The following is a 19,382-nucleotide window of genomic DNA, read 5'->3' as shown; positions in this document are numbered from 1 at the left end:
ACAATGGGGGGTTTTGCTTTGCAGTGCCACTTATGACGCGTAGCTATTCTTTAGTGAAACAAAAAAAAAGCCACAACTAGGGCTGTGTGCGAGAGAGGACTGCAAAACACTGTAGACCCCAGCCTAAGTTGTGAGTATGCTCATTATATTCAGAAAATATTTATATTAATATATAAATACCGAGCACTCGCCTACCCACCTCACCCATGTAGGCCAAATAAGAGCAAATTTAAGTTCTATGTCTTAACTTCAAACTGTCTCAGCGAAAATAGAGAAACAAATACAGACATGCCCATTGGGGACAATACCAAGAGGTAATTCCTTCCTGGACCGTAAAACTGTGGCGATAAATGAGTGTGAGGGAAATGTTGAGGACAGAGAGTGCAAGGCTAGAAGGGACCGAGGGTGTTATTAAGACTCTGTGATTCCCTGACTGGAGCTGTGCAATATATAGTACATTCCTCTGTCCTGTGGCATTCAGGGAGGTAGGCGGATGGATAGATAGGAGGAGAGGGCACTGGTGCAGTGGCCTCCACATTACCGCCCCCGTGCAGACAGAGAGGAATCTTTTTTTCATTCAGAAAGAAGTTCATTCGATGCGTTAAGTGTTCAGCAAACACACACACGTACACAAACACAAAGGCGAACACTATAGGCGCTGCACTGCATCAAAGCTCACACACTGAAACAACGCGAGACGCACAGAAGCACATTGTGTGAATGCAAATGCACAAGCACAGCTAGGAGTTTTTTCCCCTGAACTGAGATTCTCTAGGGGTGACGGTACAAACCACAGGCTCTAGGCTGTCTGTCTCTGCGGGTTCTACTCAACCACCGCTTGGGGAAAGTTAAATTGCTGGTATTTAATCAACATTTTTCTAACCGGCAAGAAAACCGGTTGGATGGAAGGAGGCGTCTGTCCATCTAACAGGACTCGATATTTTTACAGTAACTTATGATGGTGTTTATCCGCGCATGTAGAGTTCTTGTTATTAAACACCTTAGTGGTTTAATACCACCATGAAACATCTGTCATGCAAAGCAGCATATAAATAAAGATCACTGTTATCATTATTACCCAATATGCTTCACCACGTTTCCGCCTTGGAATGTAAGGGCTTGCAATGAAGGATGCAGCGTCCTTGTAGGAAGGAAGACCTCTTCACCTCCAGACACTTTTCTCTTAATCCTCTATGGCTCAGAGCCGCCCGCAAGCATAATACCGGCAATCCCATTCCCCTCAGCCCCCACAAACCCAGCCCTCCACGGCCCCTCAGCCCCCACAAACCCAGCCCTCCACGGCCCCTCAGCCCCCACAAACCCAGCCCTCCACGGCCCCTCAGCCCCCACAAACCCAGCCCTCCACGGCCCCTCAGCCCCCACAAACCCAGCCCTCCACGGCCCCTCAGCCCCCACAAACCCAGCCCTGGACAGCGTCCGGCACACACAACCCACGGCCATTTGGGAGCCTACCAATAACGAAACGGGTCCACCTTTTTCCATCCACCATTCCCATCCACTTTCCTGCCTGGCTGTTTCTTTGCAGTGAGACAGAGTGTAATCATATTCTCCTGGTTGGTGCATGTAATTACATGCACTGTCATGTGTAGGTGGACAGAACTGCAGAATAATGCCCATTGAAAAGAAAGTCTGCTCTTATTTCGATAACATACACGCTCAATGAAAACAACCATGTTAATCAAGTCGTCCATCTGTTTACCAGGGATGACAGCCTCTGGGTCGGTTGGTTTGGTTGATATGCTCTTGTCCGACTCTATTCCCATTGATCGGACTATCGCTGCAGCTACTTTCATAAAGACGAAAGCGCTTCTTACCCATTCTTTTCAGGGGAGGGAGGGAGGGACATATGCAGACTGTATTTTTGAGTGATAGGCTTTATTGTGTTAGAAATAACATTGATTATTAATACCAATAACTTGTCTGGTGTGCGACCCGTAGATACTCTGCCCTAGATGAATCGGACTCGGACCAAGAGTTGATCCGAAACCCAATGACTTATGTCAGGTATGTCAGTCTAACAAGAATTGATTTAGCTTACTACAACCCTACTTACTTTCCAAAGTTGCTGCCGGAGAATTGAACGTAGAACCATACGATTTAGTTGCACAAAATGATCTCTCTCCATCACTCTCTCTCTTGAATTGCTATTTGGTAACAAAACAAGTGAAACCCCAAATGGACTGCCATGCAGGCCAACTACTTGTCAGATTATCTACTGGAGGCAAAGACAAAGAAATAAAGCACAAAAGGGAGAAGGAGAGATAGAGAGAGACAAATGTGTGCTTTGGTTTTGTAAACGTTGAATGCTGCTCAAGCATATTGTTTGAACTCTGTAACAAGCTGTAACCAGCTTACAGTTAAGAAAAAATACAGAAATGCAAATAGGATTTTTTTTTGGTGTTAGCCAGATGTTTTAAGGGAATATACCCTATTTTTTCAACAATCACTGCATCACTATCAAACAATGCTTATGCTAAGAGATATGTATGCTAATATGGGGGATACCCTGGAACATTGTGTCCTTACTGTACAAGAGCCACGGCACATCTGACAGATAAACAGGTACTAGGTTACCATGAATACTCGTCTGAGAGGGAATTTAATCAGCTGATAGATGTCATGATACTCTCTTTTTCAGCATAACCGTCTGGACCGAGGGATGCCTGGTGTGAAGGAACAAGGAAATATACTCAGTTACACAGAGCCCCGTCCGGTCCCTCCAAACAGGGACGCTATTGTAATTCTCCTTAAGCTGACACACCCTCCCTCTGCACCAGAATAGCCCGTCTGTCCTTAGAGTAATGGATTAAAACATGACCTTTTGATAACAACTAAACCCCTTATCCTGGGTCATCATCCCTCTCTCTGATACATGATGAATAACTTGAGAATGCCAGGAATGTAAACAAACATGTACTGTATATGTTAACACGGGACAAAGTCGAAGTTGATGCTTTATTGGTAAACACAGGTAATCAGGAAAGCTGGCCTTTTTGGGAAAAGTCCTTGGGTAGTGCTGGAAGTGTATCAACAAACGGGGTTAATTAAAATGTGATTTCATGACTTTATGAGACACCCCTGTCTTACCTTGTCTGCGTAGATGCCCATGTTGGACAACCAACTCTTTCCTCATCTTGCTCAAAAAGACCCTGCAACGAACAACTACATCCTGGTCCTCTGTCATGAGAAAATAATGAAAGTCAAAATGTTTTAACTTATATTTACAAATATTTTGTATCTTTTGAAATTAGTCCCAAACTGTTACTTTTTTGTTGGAAAATCCACTGTCAAAATGAGAACACGGTGATGTTAAAGCACTTCAATCCAAAAGTTGTGTTAAAGCAGGTTAGGCCAATCCAATTCGATTATTGTTAGATCAAAATGGTGTGTTATATCTTTATCTATGCATCTGCTAATGGGAAGCTTCACAAGTGACTGCTTTTTTTGCATGAATAAGATGACTTCCCTTCCAGTAACCTGACCCAAGGAGTAATAGCTCAACCAATATTAAACTTGCAACAAGATAAATGATATTTCACCTATTTATTTAACAGCACTTTACTCTAATAAACAGTCATATGTTTATCTCAATGCAGAGGCTCTAACCTGATAAAACGGACCAAAAAAAGTTTTTCAATGCATCATTTAAAAAACAAAACTGACTGACCTGAAAGAACTGAAAACGTTTTAAGGTTCTGGAGAGTAAATAGGAAACAGGGCGTGGGGGAGTGCCCTGATCAAAAGGCAAACACAACGTGTTACATCTTTTAATTAGCAACCAATTACAAGCCTCACGAACATCTAAAACACTTCACCGTGCACGCCCTATTTATGCACTTGAAACGGGTCATATGCTATTGGCTTGGTGTCACTGGACAAGAACCTAAGGCAGTTCCAAAAAATGTCTGACAAAGAATGGCTGTAAAAAACAACAACATACATAATAGGAATCCCAGATGAGTAAGTGATGGTATTTTTGTGTAAAATAGACACATATACACAGACATAGATACAGACACACACACACACAAACACACATACATACACAAACCTTTAACACTTTACACTTATCGGCCATATGTGCTAAAGAAGAGCAATAGACCAAATTATGTCCACCACACACAAAACCCCTTTGGTTTTGTATCCAGCAAATTGACAGGGTAAGTGCCACTAAATTCAGCTCCACACTGTCACCAGTGACAATGCCTCCAAACGCTGTGATGGCCCCAGCACATAAAAGACTAAGGCATCGAAAATCCCCCACATAAATTGACGTATTATTCCCTGTATGTTTTTACAATTCTTGATGCTCCTAAAATGCAGGGAAAAGTGTCAGGCTATTGGTTGTATTGTGTTGACGGCGCAACCAATAAAACATGAGTTTGAAGGATGAGATGATTGCCTGTCTCTTCTAGAGGATCTAACTGCATGGCTGGTTGATCATGTTGCCTTTCATTCCTGTTGTCTGAGATGGGGTCCTTCCAGTTCATACTGTATAGCCCTTAGTGACCACTTCACACAGCTTATTAGGTTGACTCTCCCTGGAAAAAAATTCACCTAATAGTCTCTGGCAAAATAAACAATCTCTGGACATTCAACTTCCTCCCCAGGGGGTGAGCTACTAACTACCGAATGATGTATGACCAATCTTTTTCCTCTTCTACCCTATGTTGACATCCAACGAATTTACATAAAGCGACATCCCATGGGTAAAATCTATATCCTTCTTTGTGTTCCTCAGAAGGTCCACTCCTTGACGGTCTCTGAAGAGAAGAGTCCACCGCAGTCATGGTCCCACACCCGAGCAGCTTGATGTGTTTTGTTTTGCACTGGTGTGAGACTTAAACCGACATGGACAGAACCGGCGGTGGCCTCCTCTTCGCTCCTCGTCCTGTAACACTCCATTTGTTCTTAACTACTTTGGAACGTTTTATTGAGACGCATTGCTTACGCTTGAAAAGTGCTATGTAATAACGTGTGTCTATGAAAGCTAGCTACGAGGGGCTTATTTCCTTCATGGAAAGCATTGTAATCCCCTAACTTGTGTGATGCCTGTGATGTCAGCCAGGCTGAGCACTACAATGGGATAATAGCGTGTAGAACCAAGGACTGTAGGCGTGCGGGTGTGATGCTACATCTGCTCCCCACATGAATTCCTGCAGTGCAGACACAGTGCTATACCTCACACCATGACAGCACTGCCCACACGCACACACAAACACACAGTACGAGAAAAAGTATCACAACAAACAAGACACATTACGTACGGACAGAGACAGATGAGACACACACACGCGCACGCACGCACACACACACACACACACACACACACACACGCACACGCACACGCACACGCACACGCACACGCACACGCACACGCACACACACACACACACACACACACACACACACACACGCACGCACACGCACACACACACAGTACAACAACCCTCCATATCCAATGAATGGATAGAATGATGGCCTCAATTGCACACACAAACACTGTGCAACCAACACACACACCTAACCTTTGGTTGTAGCATGGGAAGGGTTATTGTTTGGTGGTTGAGGTTGGAGATGTTTCGGGGGGCGGGGGGGGGAGTATGTAATTCCATAAATAACCCCATGAATAAACCAGTAGGCCCAGTGCTGTTTGAAGACATGATGATAAACAGATCGATAATTGATTATGCCATTCAGAATTCCACACCCCCGACAGGCGCCATGGCCACGGCAGAGATTATATCGCCAAACCCTTGTGAAAACAAACTCTATCTCTACACAATCTTCAGACTGATCATCTACATTAACCACATGCACATGCAAATACCATTCATTTAAAAATCAAACGTTAGGATATTTGAAAATGTGTGTTTGTAGTGGATGATGTTAATGTTTACATGTGGGAGTGGCAGGAATTGGGAGTTTTCCCGGGATACATAATTAATGAGTAATAGTAATGTTGATTAAATCCAAAAAACACCACATCAAAAACAGAACAGTGGTCTTCCGGTTCTGACCACACAGTAAGTGAAGAATGTAATTACACACAGCACACTCACTATAACAGTTAGTTGGATGGTCGGAGCTACTGGTTTGGTCGTCAATTAAGTGTGATTCATCCACATAGAATCATACCTCGAAGACGAACAACCGTGGATAACCGTGGGTCTCTACGTAAATGCAAAATATGTACTTATTTGATTTCCCCGATTCTGATCATAGTCTTTGAAAGGTTTTGGTTAATAGTATTTTTAAAGTTTTTGCCTCCCAATTTTATGGAGGCGCACATCAGGCCCTGGTGGTGGACGCAAGTAAGGTTTGGATGGATGTAATGGGTCCGTAAACCCCAGTGCATCACGTCGACGTGCAACCATAACTAAGCCTTTAGGCTACGCCTGTGACGTAGAGACATAAGGTGTACCAATGGTGGTTATTCCACACAGAAGACCTCACCGTTGCAAATAGCACTCGTGTGCGTGTGAGGATTAAGGAGGGACAGTACTGCTTGCGGCCGCAGACAATATTTACCTCCCATCAGTTTGGCCTGACAGTTGACGAACTCGGGTTTCTTGTTGGGTGTGTAGCGCTGACAGGTGTGATGGAGGATCTGGACGAAGGTGCACTTCTCCCCTGCCGAGCTGGCGGCCCACTGGTCGAAGGCGTTGTCGAACGTCAAGTCAAACTCAGGACAGTCCTGGGAAAACACGCGCACGCAAGAAGGACATGAGTCAAGCTTCAGCAATGGTGTGATGGGTGGGGACAAGTAAACTATTCGTCATTGAGTCATTTGACGCTTTTGTAAAAATTAACAGAGAGAATAAATTGTTATGGACACATGTCATTAATCAGCAGGTTAGGGCATCTTGGTCAAGGATGTAGACTGTGGACATCGGGGTTCGAACCCAGAACCCATGGGCTCTGAGTCAAACACTCTAACCACACTAGACTATGCAGCCTTCTGAAGAAGAAACAATTTCTCCCATGAACTGCAGAGGGAGGGTTTTTAACAATGTAGATCAGTGCAGAATGGACATACTCACTCTGTTGGGGTCGATGCCGTTGATTTGCTGTAGCTGGTCTATGGTCCACATTGACCTCTTGGTGAAGGCAGAGGAGCCCACGAACTGCTTGACTTTGGTAATGGACAACTGGGATGGCTTCCTATTCGTAACTGGGAACATAAAAAAGAAAAACCCTCATAAAAAACATAGAGTAGGATTAGGTTTATTGTTGGGGTCGGCCTTAGCCTATGGTGAAATTCTTTATGGAAAAATGTCTTTCAGTTTCACAACTCCATCACGTGCAACTCATAAAAAACGCAAGCATACTTGGATTTAGGAAAAGTGAGTTTTGCACAAACTGGATGAATGTATTTGCACTGGGACAAGTAAACTGTTCCAAAACAACAATTCAAATATAAGAAAAACACAAATAAGCAGTATGCAAAGGAAGTGTATAAAGTTTCCAAAAGTTTTCTGAACTCGATGAAAGGAGGCTACACTCGCAAATTTAGACCAGGGTTGAGCTACAGCAGACAGCGTGGTTATAAAGTGTATGCTTCAAGAAAGCCATATCCATTAAAGCAGTGGAGCAGCCAGTGAGTTTCACATAAAGCAGAAGGAATAACTGGGGAGTAGCCTTGTCCTTTGAGGTTATAGATACTTGAATAGTTTCGACTAACAATATTTTTTAGCACAAACCTGCATAATTTAAGTTTCTTAACTTAAGCTGAGTGAAGCCTGTTCTCCAGTGAGATGCAGGCTGATAACATCCCATCACTGAGATCAACAAATTGGGCTATGTCCATAGCAAAGTGAAGCCTACCTTGAATGTGAGTTGTGTGTGTGTTGGGTCTCCAGGTGTGCGTGTGTGTGTGCGTGTGTGTGTGTGTGTATTTTAAAGAGGAATTATATCAAAGCAGGCTTAACATTAATTGTTGTCTCCCTAACTGAACAACAACAGTTCATGTTATCGGCTCCTGCAATTAGTTGATTTCAAGTTGATCGGTAAGTCACAGGTCATATTTTTTGGCCGTATGTCGGCCATTAATGATTTGTGGCTGATTAGTCCATCACCACCTCTTGGCTACATTATGACCACTGGAGCAGTTGGGATCAAAAACCTGCGTGTAATCAGTGTCAACCAGACTACCAAAAGTCCCATGCTTCCTCTGTAACAGCTGTGGATGGCAGAATCAACAGAGAACGTTAACAATAGACATTCCACTGTTGTTTCCAGTAACAACAAGAATCTGATGATACATTTCCTAAAGGAAGCCACAGCCTGATCAAGTACAGCAGACTCCTGTAAAAAAGCAAAGGGTGATCCAAGTACAGTATTTATCCCTTCTAAACGTGTGTTAGAGCCTGATGTGTCTATACTGTGCATCTGTACAGAAATAATAAAAATATATGTGTTATGACTATGGTCATTTCTTGTGTTCGTTCTGCTGTGTGTTTGTGTGCCCTGTGCTTTTTTCTCTTTCTCCTGACATGCATAAACGAGTGTGCCAGGACGCGGAGATGATTGGTGGACGAGTTTCGAGCCCTGGCCTGTGGTTGGCTGCAGCCGGGAACCAACCACTACAAAGGAGCCAAGATGGCGGCCGTCTGAGGGCAGCCGGTTTTTCCCTCGTCCTCTTCCGCTTCCAACCGGCCACATTGTCGTTCTGTCTTGTGGGACATTACCTGATAGTGGAAAGTTAACGTGTGTGATCGTAAGGGTGGACTGCCAGTTTTGTTTACGGTGTTTTCTCTTGTTTTACTTAGATAGGGAGGTAAGATTTGTAGTTTGTTTTCTTAAAGCTAGTTTCTTACTTTCTAGATAGGTTTGTGTTATTTGTTATTTTGGCCTTGGTCCGCCCTGAAGTTTATCTTGTATATCTATAGATTTATTTACCTTGCATAAATAAATCTTTCCTTCACACCACTGATGATTTGGGTTGTGGCTACTTGGGAGTTGAGGAAGACAAGGGCTCATTCATGTTAGGCCCTAGGCACCCCTAGACTGGGGCGTAACATATGTATCATAAGTACCACAATGTGTAGAATGCACCTAGAAGACCTTCCAAACTGTGCCAAAAAGGTTGTTTTACTTCATCAATAATGACTCTCTTAATGAATTGCTGATGGTGAATTTTCTTTTTTTCTACTAACTGTATTTGGGACAATATACAAAACAGCTTGAATTCCTCATTTTAATCAGAGGATGTCGTCAAGCAAAACACCACAATCCACGTCCTGCTCCATGACATCACACTGACCTGCCATGACCTTGTTACTCCAAGCGTTCCCATACACTTCCATGTCATTCCCACTCAGGAATTCTACACTTGAGGCTTTCCATGCCAAGATCAAAGCTCACTGCAAATGGATCATCCAGGGGCTACAGTTTCGTCATGTGACCCGAGGGCTTCCTCTGATTGGTTAGATTGCTGAACCTTCTGTGTACCTCCTGGAAGGCCATAACATAATTGTGTTATGCTTTACGCAGGTACCCTGGTTTATGTTAGCTCTGCACACGTGTCATGTCCGATATCCAGATTGTCCCCAGGTGCTGCCTTACTCTATATCTGGTACTGATCACTGGAGTGTTGGTACTTTTCAAATTAAAATGCTAACATCTTGGTCATTGTTGTCATCATAATGGTTCCATGCATTGCTGTTCACCAGTGCTTTGTTTTCCTGAAATATGTTTCAGAAGCCGCACCCTTTATTCTCCATTCAGAGTGGATTTTCATAATAAAAGTGGGGATGGGTTTTGCGTCAGAAGGGATGTTTGCACAGGTCTGCTAGGTCAATTTGGACAGCTGTAGCTCATTGTGTGAGGGTGGCCTGACTCTGGGGGGGGGGGGGGGGGGGGGGGGGAGTACAGTAGAAGGAGAGACAGGAAGATGAAGACAGACAGGCTGTGGGGAAGGTGTGCCACCGTTTCATACCATTTTGTTCTTCATCACGTTGATTCAATCCCAAACCGCACAGACCACCACCATGTTAAATTGATACATCTTGGGTCACAAGTTGGCAATGTCCTTTCAGGGGTGGGGGGTTATAATCCACCACTATGTGAAAGGGTAAAACCGTAAAAATAAAGGTCATTCAATACCATGTGAACTGCAAACAGTACTGTATAGAGCACAGTGTCGCTTGCAGCCCTAACATGATTAACTTGGGGATCCGAGGGAAAAAGGGGGAAGGGAGGATGTACAGTGAAGGAGGTCGAAATATGGATGTAACCAGAGGGCGAGAGAGGGGGATGGAGAACAGGAGAGAGAGTGAGAGAGATTGCTGGACAGAGAAAGCAAGAGACAGAGACAGTGAGAGTGCGAGCAATAGACAAATGATAGAGAGAAAGCCAGTCTTTTTTCATGTGTGGTGTTATGGCCATCATCTACTGGCCAGACTCTCTGTAATCCTGCCCTGCTTCATGTGTCTGGAGATCTGTCACGACTCACCTGACTGCAGATGAGGAAAAAAATCCCTAGCAGAGCACAGTAGTTGAAAGGGAGCTGTACTGTAAAGTAAAACATAATGGAGCAAAGCATTCCTTTCTTGTTCATTATTTAATATGCAAACTCAATAAAGGTGCTAGTCTACCTATATATTGGATGATCTTGTAATCTTTGAACTTTTTTCCAAATATATTTCAGATATAGAGAAAATATAAATGCAAAGGGTTATTTGCAGGAAGTGGATATGAATAATGAATCACTTTGCACAAAAGATAAGGTTGAATTCGATATGTTTTATATACTTACAGACATAATGTTGAGAGGTAGACCCTATTATGCATCGGTAAACCTCTAAAAAACATATCTGTCGTCTCAGGCTGCAGTACTGCTGCACAGTCAATCCACTCGCTATACTGAGGTCTTAATCAAAGAGGCAATTTCATATTCGGACCCTGCCTCACACTTAGGGCAAGTCGCTCCCTGGCTTACGAAGCAATTACTAAAAGTCACCGAATACTGAAGGGGTCCATCATCTGTGATCCCTGCTGATTTCTTAATTAATTCTCTGAACATGTTTTTCTTTAATGAGAAAAGGCAAGGATACCAAAATAAATATGAATGAATTTATCACCAGAAAGCACACGTCCAGTAATAACCAGGTAGACTCAAAGTTACACTGTGGGCATTGGTGTTCAAACCTTTTTGGCTGGGATTCAACACCCTTATCTAAAAAGAACACATGACTTATTATGAATCTAGAAAAGACAAAATGTAAAATGGGTGGCTACTATAGAGAATCTACCAAAGCGTTGCCTGAAGATGGCTGCCTGAGGAAGATTAAAGTATGGTTCACAGCCACTCGCTGTCATTGTGCCTTGCTATAATGTCCTTTGAATCACAGGGGCCTCAATGTGCTCATTGCCAAGGGCATGAGCTTTTGCCTGAAGGGAATCCACATACCAGCCAAACATTTTTATCACAGTTGTGGTTCCTTGCAATGCTGTTTACATGAATTTAATGATCATGTGCGAAGTGTGTGCACTTTATACTTTGAAAATGGGCCCGAGCATTTGCGTTTCATGTTTAACAGAGTGCTTTGCTAACGAAATGTGATCCAGTGCAACTCGTGCCAAAATAAGTGTTTTGGCAGTGCAATGCACACAGCTAGATTCAGGCCAGCGTTCAGCACAATCAAAACAGAATTATGAAGACCGCCCAGGAAGGCCCAACTTAAAAGAATTACACAATGACCAAAATCTGATAGGCATGAACTAAATATTATACACAAGAGAACGCAACAATAGCAAAAAGGTTGTTTATTAGTTAAAATTTGCATAAATAACAGTCTTTCCATCTTCAGAAGCATTTCAAAGTTCCCATATCCAGCAGGTGGGCTATGGATCCCTTGAGAAATCATCCGTTACCGTAACCATGGTAATCTAATTTGCATCCCATAAAAGGCACCTGTTGAGCGAGTGGCAGCTGCACCTGACTAGGGACAACACACAAATGCTTAAGACCCATCCACCGGCAACGTTACATCTACATTCATTCCTGCTTTATCTTCCAGTTAGTCCAATATTGGTACCTCCATTTGGATGCCAAAAAAATGTAAGCCTTTTAGCTGAAGATGACCTTCGCTTGGAACTCAGCACGAAGAGTCCTCTAGAAAGTCAGCATGGTTCAGTTTTGTACACACTTAAAAGTGACTTGGTTCCACAATGTAGTGAGCCAAGGTACCTACTTGGGAGAACAGGCCGGGTTCATCCGCCAGTCAGTGTAAAACCCCAAGAACCAATCATACACTACAGGTGAGGTCAATATATATTGTGCAAATATTGGTTCAGTGTTCTTCATGTAATAACCAGTTGAACAAAAGTAAAAAGGGATTTTGGTGTTTAGACTAGACATCTGCAAGCCATATCGTTAAACAACTGAAGCAAGAACTCGCTGTGTGTAGCTTTACTAGGAGAGGCCTCCCAAAGCTTTGTGATGTCAGTGTTTGCGGATTCAAGCCAGGCATATGGTCCATGGCCTTTGGGTCTTAAGCATAACATCAACACAGAATGACCCACCATTACAACACTGAAGGTGTAATCATGTTGTACTCTTAAAAAGCACTACCATCGCTTAGGAAACTATATGACCAGATAAGTAACCAAACAGCAATAAAATAACTTTCCCTACAGGTTGAATTCTGGATCTGCTGGCACGTTATTAGAAAGTCTCAGAGTCCTTTTCTCACCGTCTAGGTCCCATGATTACAGGTCTATTTTAAAGCAAACCCCCGCACTGCCATCCTGCCAGAGCTGAGACACACCGTTATCTTCGGAGAGAGCCTGTCAAGCAGGATGAGGCAAGCTGCTAGCATGAGCCCATCCACTACACCCAAGGACAATCGCCTCCACAGGCTGCCAGCAAGGAGGCATCTCCCCATGAGCCCTGGATCTGCATTGATGGAAACCAAGCAGGGCTGTTGAGAGAGCGGTGGTGGTGCACAGTGAGGGATACCACACACTATGTCATAGAGAAGACAAATATGTCTCAGAAAACACGCACAAAAGAGACTGGCAGCATTCGACACACTCTCAATTGAGTAGCAACAATGCACTCCACAACAGTTACCCACAGTAAGACTATTGTGTTCAACTTCTGACTCATTCATTTACATTTTATTTCTATGGCGGCGATGTTTACCTATTTTGCAAACCAACTGTATGGCCAGAAAGATGCAACTCAAGTTTGAAGTGATCAAATTATAGTAATTATAGAACTAACTGAGTAGAACAAAACAACCCACTGATTTTAACTGCTGTATTTTGACTTTAATGGCTTATTTCTAGCAAGAATATGAAGTTAGAATAATTAATGCTAATGGTTATGAAAATCAGTTGAAAGAGAATGCACAGTGTTTCTGCTAATGATGATTATAATGAAAACAAAGGGAAACTGATTCATTGTGGAAATCAGTGTGTCCCAAGTATGCACTTGATTCGCAGCGAAGAGGTTCTGGGTTCGATTCCCAATAATTATTATAACACCCATTTTTCTATTTGAATTTTCCAACCCCATATGATTATTTGTTAAATATAAATGTTGACTTGCATCCGATCCACTTATTTAGGTTTAAATGTTCTGTAGGGACATCATATATTTTTTATTTCATACCGGCTACTATGCTAATTGCACATCAAATTGGCAGGGTTTTGTCGTTAATAAGCAAGAGGAATACTGATTATTTTATTCATGAATACAACTGTAGTATTACTTTCATCCCTGCTTGTATTGTCTTCAACGTTATTTTATGCAGTCAACGCCTCGACCACGTGCACAGAAGAAGCTACGGTATGGAAAAATACAATTGAGTGATCCTACTCTATTTTATAGTCGACTTCAAATAACACATCTCTACATCTCGTATGTCACGTTTTTTCCTCAATTGCCATGTTATGATAACAGATTAAATATTTTTATGATGGTAGGCTAAATGGAATTGTCACCCAACTCGAGAAATTCAGTCGATGAAAGTGATGCCAGAGTGAACAGGCCACTATTCAGCTGGTCTGAGCTTATGAAAAACTTTCCTTCTATCCGGTTACCTTGAGGAACATAAATAAGTGTAATTCCAACCTGAAAGGGCTTTTTAATGATTCTCGATTTTGACTTGATTAAGTCTTGATTTACATCCAGCCAATTCCCTTTTCAATCCAATTATAAACGTGCTCAGGAAAAGCACAATAAAAGGAAGGCAGTTTGACAAATTGTTAATCAGCTATGCAAAGCCAATAGATTAAAGTCTCAGAGGTGAAGCAATACCTTACAATTGGAAGATATTTCTTAACAATTTGTACTTAAATATGAAGCCTACCTTGTACCAAAAAATATTATTATACCATTATAGTGCATTTCAGAAGAACAGATGATAACGTACAGGGTTGATTTGATATGCTCATTGAAGACAAATTAATATAAATATTTCATTGATATTGGTGGCAAGCGAGTACAGCCCATTATTAAATCCTAGCTAATGGCTCCGTGATGCATTCATTCACAGCCTGCGGTAGTGTCAGTCTGGGACAGTGCACTGATCAATGGAAAGGATTCAGTCAGCGGATTGAAGAATGAACAACCTGAGGCAGAGGAAGACTAACAACATCTCACTGGAGAACATTTTCATTGGGAAGTGTTGGGAGAATGATTAAAATAAACATTTGGAAGAAGATGGCTAGAAGGCTTGAAGTTAACTGGCACAAATAAGTACAAATTAACCAGGATTCTAGATTAATCATGGTTGAACTTGGACAACTTGGCCATCTTGGCAGGGGGTACCGGTGGGGAAATTTCACAGGTTAAAACAAGGGCATTGTTCGTATTCAAGTCCACATTAGAACACACACACACACACACACACACACACACACACACACACACACACACACACACACACACACACACACACACACACACACACACACACACACACACACACACACACACACACACACAGGAATCTACAATGCGGCATCACTCAATCTCCTATATCCTGCAGTGCTGCGGAGCCCTTAATAGCCTGATCACAATAAGAGATTCCTCCACAGCCAGGATCCATAGATGCACAGGGGAACAGTTAATTACCCTGGGCCACTGACCCAGGGGTTTGGCTGTCACAGTTTGATTACATCGGCTGCACTGAAATATCTCTAATGCCTCTAATGGCTTGCGGGTCTTGTTGAAACAGAGCTACTGTTCTACTCTCCACTGAAACTATCAGCTCCAACAAACTTGGAATTTCATGGGTTAAATTGTGTTGATTGCTTTATTTATTTGTAATAGTGTTTTTTTTGGGGGGGGGGGGGGCGGGGGGGAATGCAGGGAATGCAGGGAATAATTTTAATGGGCAGAAGTATTGCAGGGCTAAAGACCCATTTCTAGATTGAATAAAGTGAATATGATTTTTATTTGTAACATTTATTTATCCATGGCAAATTGGCCAATTTGTGGACATCAGCTCGTTGCTTCATCTTCAAACATTAAAGGAGTTGGATGAATGAATAAAGTTGAGTACCCTGAGGGAGCCACTAACAAGGGAGGAGAAGAGGAGGACGACTGAAAAGGAGGTGACAACAGGCATACAAATACAAACAGGAAAGTGCAAAGCCATAAAACGGTTTGAAGCGTAAGCTTCGCCAGACCAATTGACCTGGGCAAGGGCCCCAGGGATAATCTGCTGTGCCACGGTAAAATCTGACGTACTAACAAGCAGTAAAACATGAAATGAACAGCGTAACAAGAGTTTGATAAAAAGCTACTGTGTTTGGCAATGGATTTCTTTAGACTTATAATGATGGGGAAAGGATGGATTTGTTTCCTTATCCCCAATGTAAGAAGGATAAAATACAAGCTGAGAGGCGGACCATGCTGCCCAGGTCCGTACAACGCGGTGCCCACATTACTGTCTATGCTTGGCAATGTGCACTTCTTAGCCGGTGCACCCCGGCCTCACGCAGAAATCCATCAACCGGCCAGCAAAACAAAATCCGTATTGAGGAAGGATAATACGAAAAAAGGTTGGCATTTAAAAACAACCAAAGCTGGAAAAGAACGTAAAATATCCCGCCTTATTAAATATTGAAAATACTGAAAGTTATATCCCACAAATCGGAAGGAAAGAATTCCAGAGCGGCTTAAATTAACACTCAATATTTCAATTTCCCTTCAACTGTGCAGAAAAAAAGTCTACAGGAGAGCCTTACAGAAGACAGTTTAAGCAAAAGTCCTCAACCAATTAAAGATAACCCAAATATTAAGCTAGGGAGCAGATTACTTATAATCATTGCCAAAAAGGCATGATTCTGCTTGAAGAAAAAAAAGATCAAAACTGTCAATATAGTGGGTCGATTTCTTTGAACTTGGACATCTTAACAGGACTCATTGCTGAGCTCATCCTGTGTATAATCTGTGTCCTGTTAGGTAAAGCTAAATAGGTCTTAGCGCAACAAATGGACCACCCTCTGTATCCATTATTGCAGAAACAACTCTGTCAAAATAGCTTACATACAAGGCGACTCATGAAAGATTAAATATGTGTAAAGAATAACAGAACATAGGTTAGCTGCCAGGCATTTAAACATGACAGCCATGAACATGAGAAACTAGTACCAAGGGACTAAAACATCTGAAAACATTCTGCTAACTTTTCAATTTATTTGGTAAATTGTGAAGCCGTTTGTTTTGTGTTTCACGAAGCCTTGGGTTACAATGGCAAGAGGCTTTAACGGCATCAGCAATCATTTTCAATGCTTTTTCAGAGCATTGAGTATTATGTCTATAAGTGTCTCTTTGTGTCTTCATAGAAAACGCCCCTTCTTATTGGCATCGTCATGCTCGAGTGCACTTGCATTAGTTAAGAATCAGTTCACAAATTATATCACATTTACAGCTCACCAGTACCCAAACCACTTTTTTTTTTTTTTACAAGATAATAGAATGGAGAACAAAATAAAACATAAAACTAGGAAATGAAAAGCTTCACACAGCAAGATATCAAAAGATATTCATGGGATCTTGTGCTAAAGTCAATATCCCATCAAGGTCAGCTTTGAGTGGATGCTTCAATAAAGAGAAGCTGATTTACAGATCAGACACTCATTTTGACAGTCTTACAGCTCGCCCTAACACCATAGACCATAGAAATGTTTCCTACAGTTTCCAAGAAGTCTGTCAGTCACATCTAAACCTTTGACCTTTCCCTATTGAGGTGCTGTAAAGTATGCATAAACTTCTAAAGAGTAGTGAAGTTGAGGTATAAACCGTTGGTTGCAACATGGTCTCACAGGAATCCGTGAAATGACTACGGTCGGACGCTTAACTCGAAATCCGTGGCCACATCACAGAAACACGTCGATATCCGTGTGTGAGCCACGGAATAACAGTGTCATTTACTTGCATTGGAGCAAATTCCGTGGCCACATCACGGACAATTGAAGTGATTCCGTCAGACCACCACGGATTTTGAGTTAAGCCCCCGCTGTGGTCAAATGTGGCACACACACAGATTGAAACGGGAGCACACACACAGATTGAAACGGGAATCTGTGTGTGTACCACGGAATATCATTGTCATTTACTTGCATTGGAGCAACTTCCGTGGACACAACAAGGACAATTTAAGTGTTTCAGTGAGACCACCCCGGGTTTTGAGTTAAGCCCCCGTGGTCGACTCGCTCGTTGAAACGGGGATCCGTGTGTGAGCCACGGAACATCAGCGTCATTAACTTGCATTGGAGCGAATTCCGTGGCCACATCACGGAAATCGGCGTGTTTCCGTGATGTGTCCACGGATTTCGAGTTATTCATCCGTAGATTCCTGTGAGACCAGGTTGGTTGGGATAGTAAATGTTCGGAAAGGTGGGATTATTGTCAGAGTGAAGATTGAGGCAAAAAGTCACAAGTCATTGGGACTTGAAACCAGAAAAGTCCATCTAGTTGCCCTTATAAAAGCGCTGAACGTGACCTCTCAAAGTCGCATATGACACGTCATTCTTCCTTCCCTTGTCAGATCTCTACACAAACTTCAGAGGGTAATCTCCCCTGAGACACCTCAACAAGATCAAGGACATGAAGACATCCTTACAGAGAAAGACAATCTGTCAGGCACAGCTAGTGAGTGAGTGAAATTCGTCTGACTTTTTTTGTTTTTATTACAACTTACCAGTGAAATACGTACACGTGAACAAGGACATCGGCAGTCTGCACAATCACCATTCCATTCTAGTAACCTATAACACCAGCGTTCCACCTAAAAATAAAATCGTATTTTACTCAAACTGTATTTTTCTGTGGATTTTCTTTATCAAGGGTAAACCTGCAAAGCTCTTGTTTAAATTCAAAGTATCTGCATGTATTTAGAGGAAGCCGAAATATATAGCATGGACCTTACCGAAGCAATGGTGCCTCGAAGCGCTGAGCCAAGCACTAAACACAACTTTGTTTAACCTCTTCTTGCCGGGTTTATCAGTGTGACTAGCCTACACACCTACACTGGTTGATGTCGCATGAAATGCAGCAAGCAAAACTTTCAAACATACAATCCATACTTTATATCTGTATATTTGCTCTATTCACTACTACACTGAATTACCAAATATGTGTAACATATGGGCCAAGAAAAAAAAAAACTCTAGCACTCATCTGAAATCTGGCACACACACACACACACACACACACACACACACACACACACACACACACACACACACACACACACACACACACACACACACACACACACACACACACACACACACACACACACACACACACACACAAAGAGCTTCTGTGACCGATCGGATATGGGAGAGCTGAGGTTTGTGCTGCTTCTACCCCCAGTCGAGCAGCCTCCATCTGGACTGAGGTTCCACTGCACAGCAGGGGAATTGTTTGAATAACATGAAGCAATCAATCCAAACTTAGTTTTTCTCCAATACTTACAGAAAAGAGAACATATTTTCCGCAGAAAAGGTAACATCAACAACTTCGTACACAATTAATTGCCAGATAACTCTCTATTTTAATCTCTATGTGTCTGACTTTTGAAACAGAGCCGGGAAAAACCAGCAGGAGAGAGTGGAATGGAGCGAAGGAATGACATAGACAGAGAGATCATAGAACTGCGGGAAGTATTGCAATGCGTAGCTGTCAAGCAGCCCGATAGGGTGCCTAGCGATGCCCTTAAAAGTGAAATACCAGCCCCGGACCCATCCAGAGATGACAGTGGAGGTCCCCAGAAACCTGCTGTCACAAGAGCCTGTTGGGCTGAACAGACACATTGATGGAGATGCCAAGGTGCCAGTCTACATCCTGTCTAACCTTTAGATTGCGCCTAGCGCTTAGCTCCATGAGGCACGTG

The 19,382-nt window shown here is 42.6% G+C and overlaps 1 protein-coding gene across 2 annotated transcripts in view; it reads right to left on the bottom strand.

The window, feature by feature from the left end:
• stxbp6 (syntaxin binding protein 6 (amisyn)) overlaps nt 1–19,382 on the bottom strand; it is a 51,027-nt gene that overhangs the window by 4,682 nt on the left and 26,963 nt on the right. Inside the window, exons 3-5 of one of the 2 annotated variants that reach the window (XM_060052702.1) lie at nt 7,065–7,195; nt 6,553–6,718; nt 3,109–3,198 (exon numbers count right to left, since the gene is read on the bottom strand). In XM_060052702.1, the coding sequence (XP_059908685.1) occupies nt 3,109–3,198; nt 6,553–6,718; nt 7,065–7,195 (387 nt within the window). The remainder of the gene's footprint in view (nt 1–3,108; nt 3,199–6,552; nt 6,719–7,064; nt 7,196–19,382) is intronic. The other variant, XM_060052703.1, reaches the window with a different exon arrangement.

This window comes from Gadus macrocephalus, chromosome 5 (genome assembly GCF_031168955.1).
Source record: "Gadus macrocephalus chromosome 5, ASM3116895v1".
In the NCBI taxonomy this organism is placed as follows: domain Eukaryota; kingdom Metazoa; phylum Chordata; class Actinopteri; order Gadiformes; family Gadidae; genus Gadus; species Gadus macrocephalus.
The sequence above is the reverse complement of the archived record's forward strand: the minus strand, read 5'-3'. Positions and strand labels throughout refer to the sequence as shown.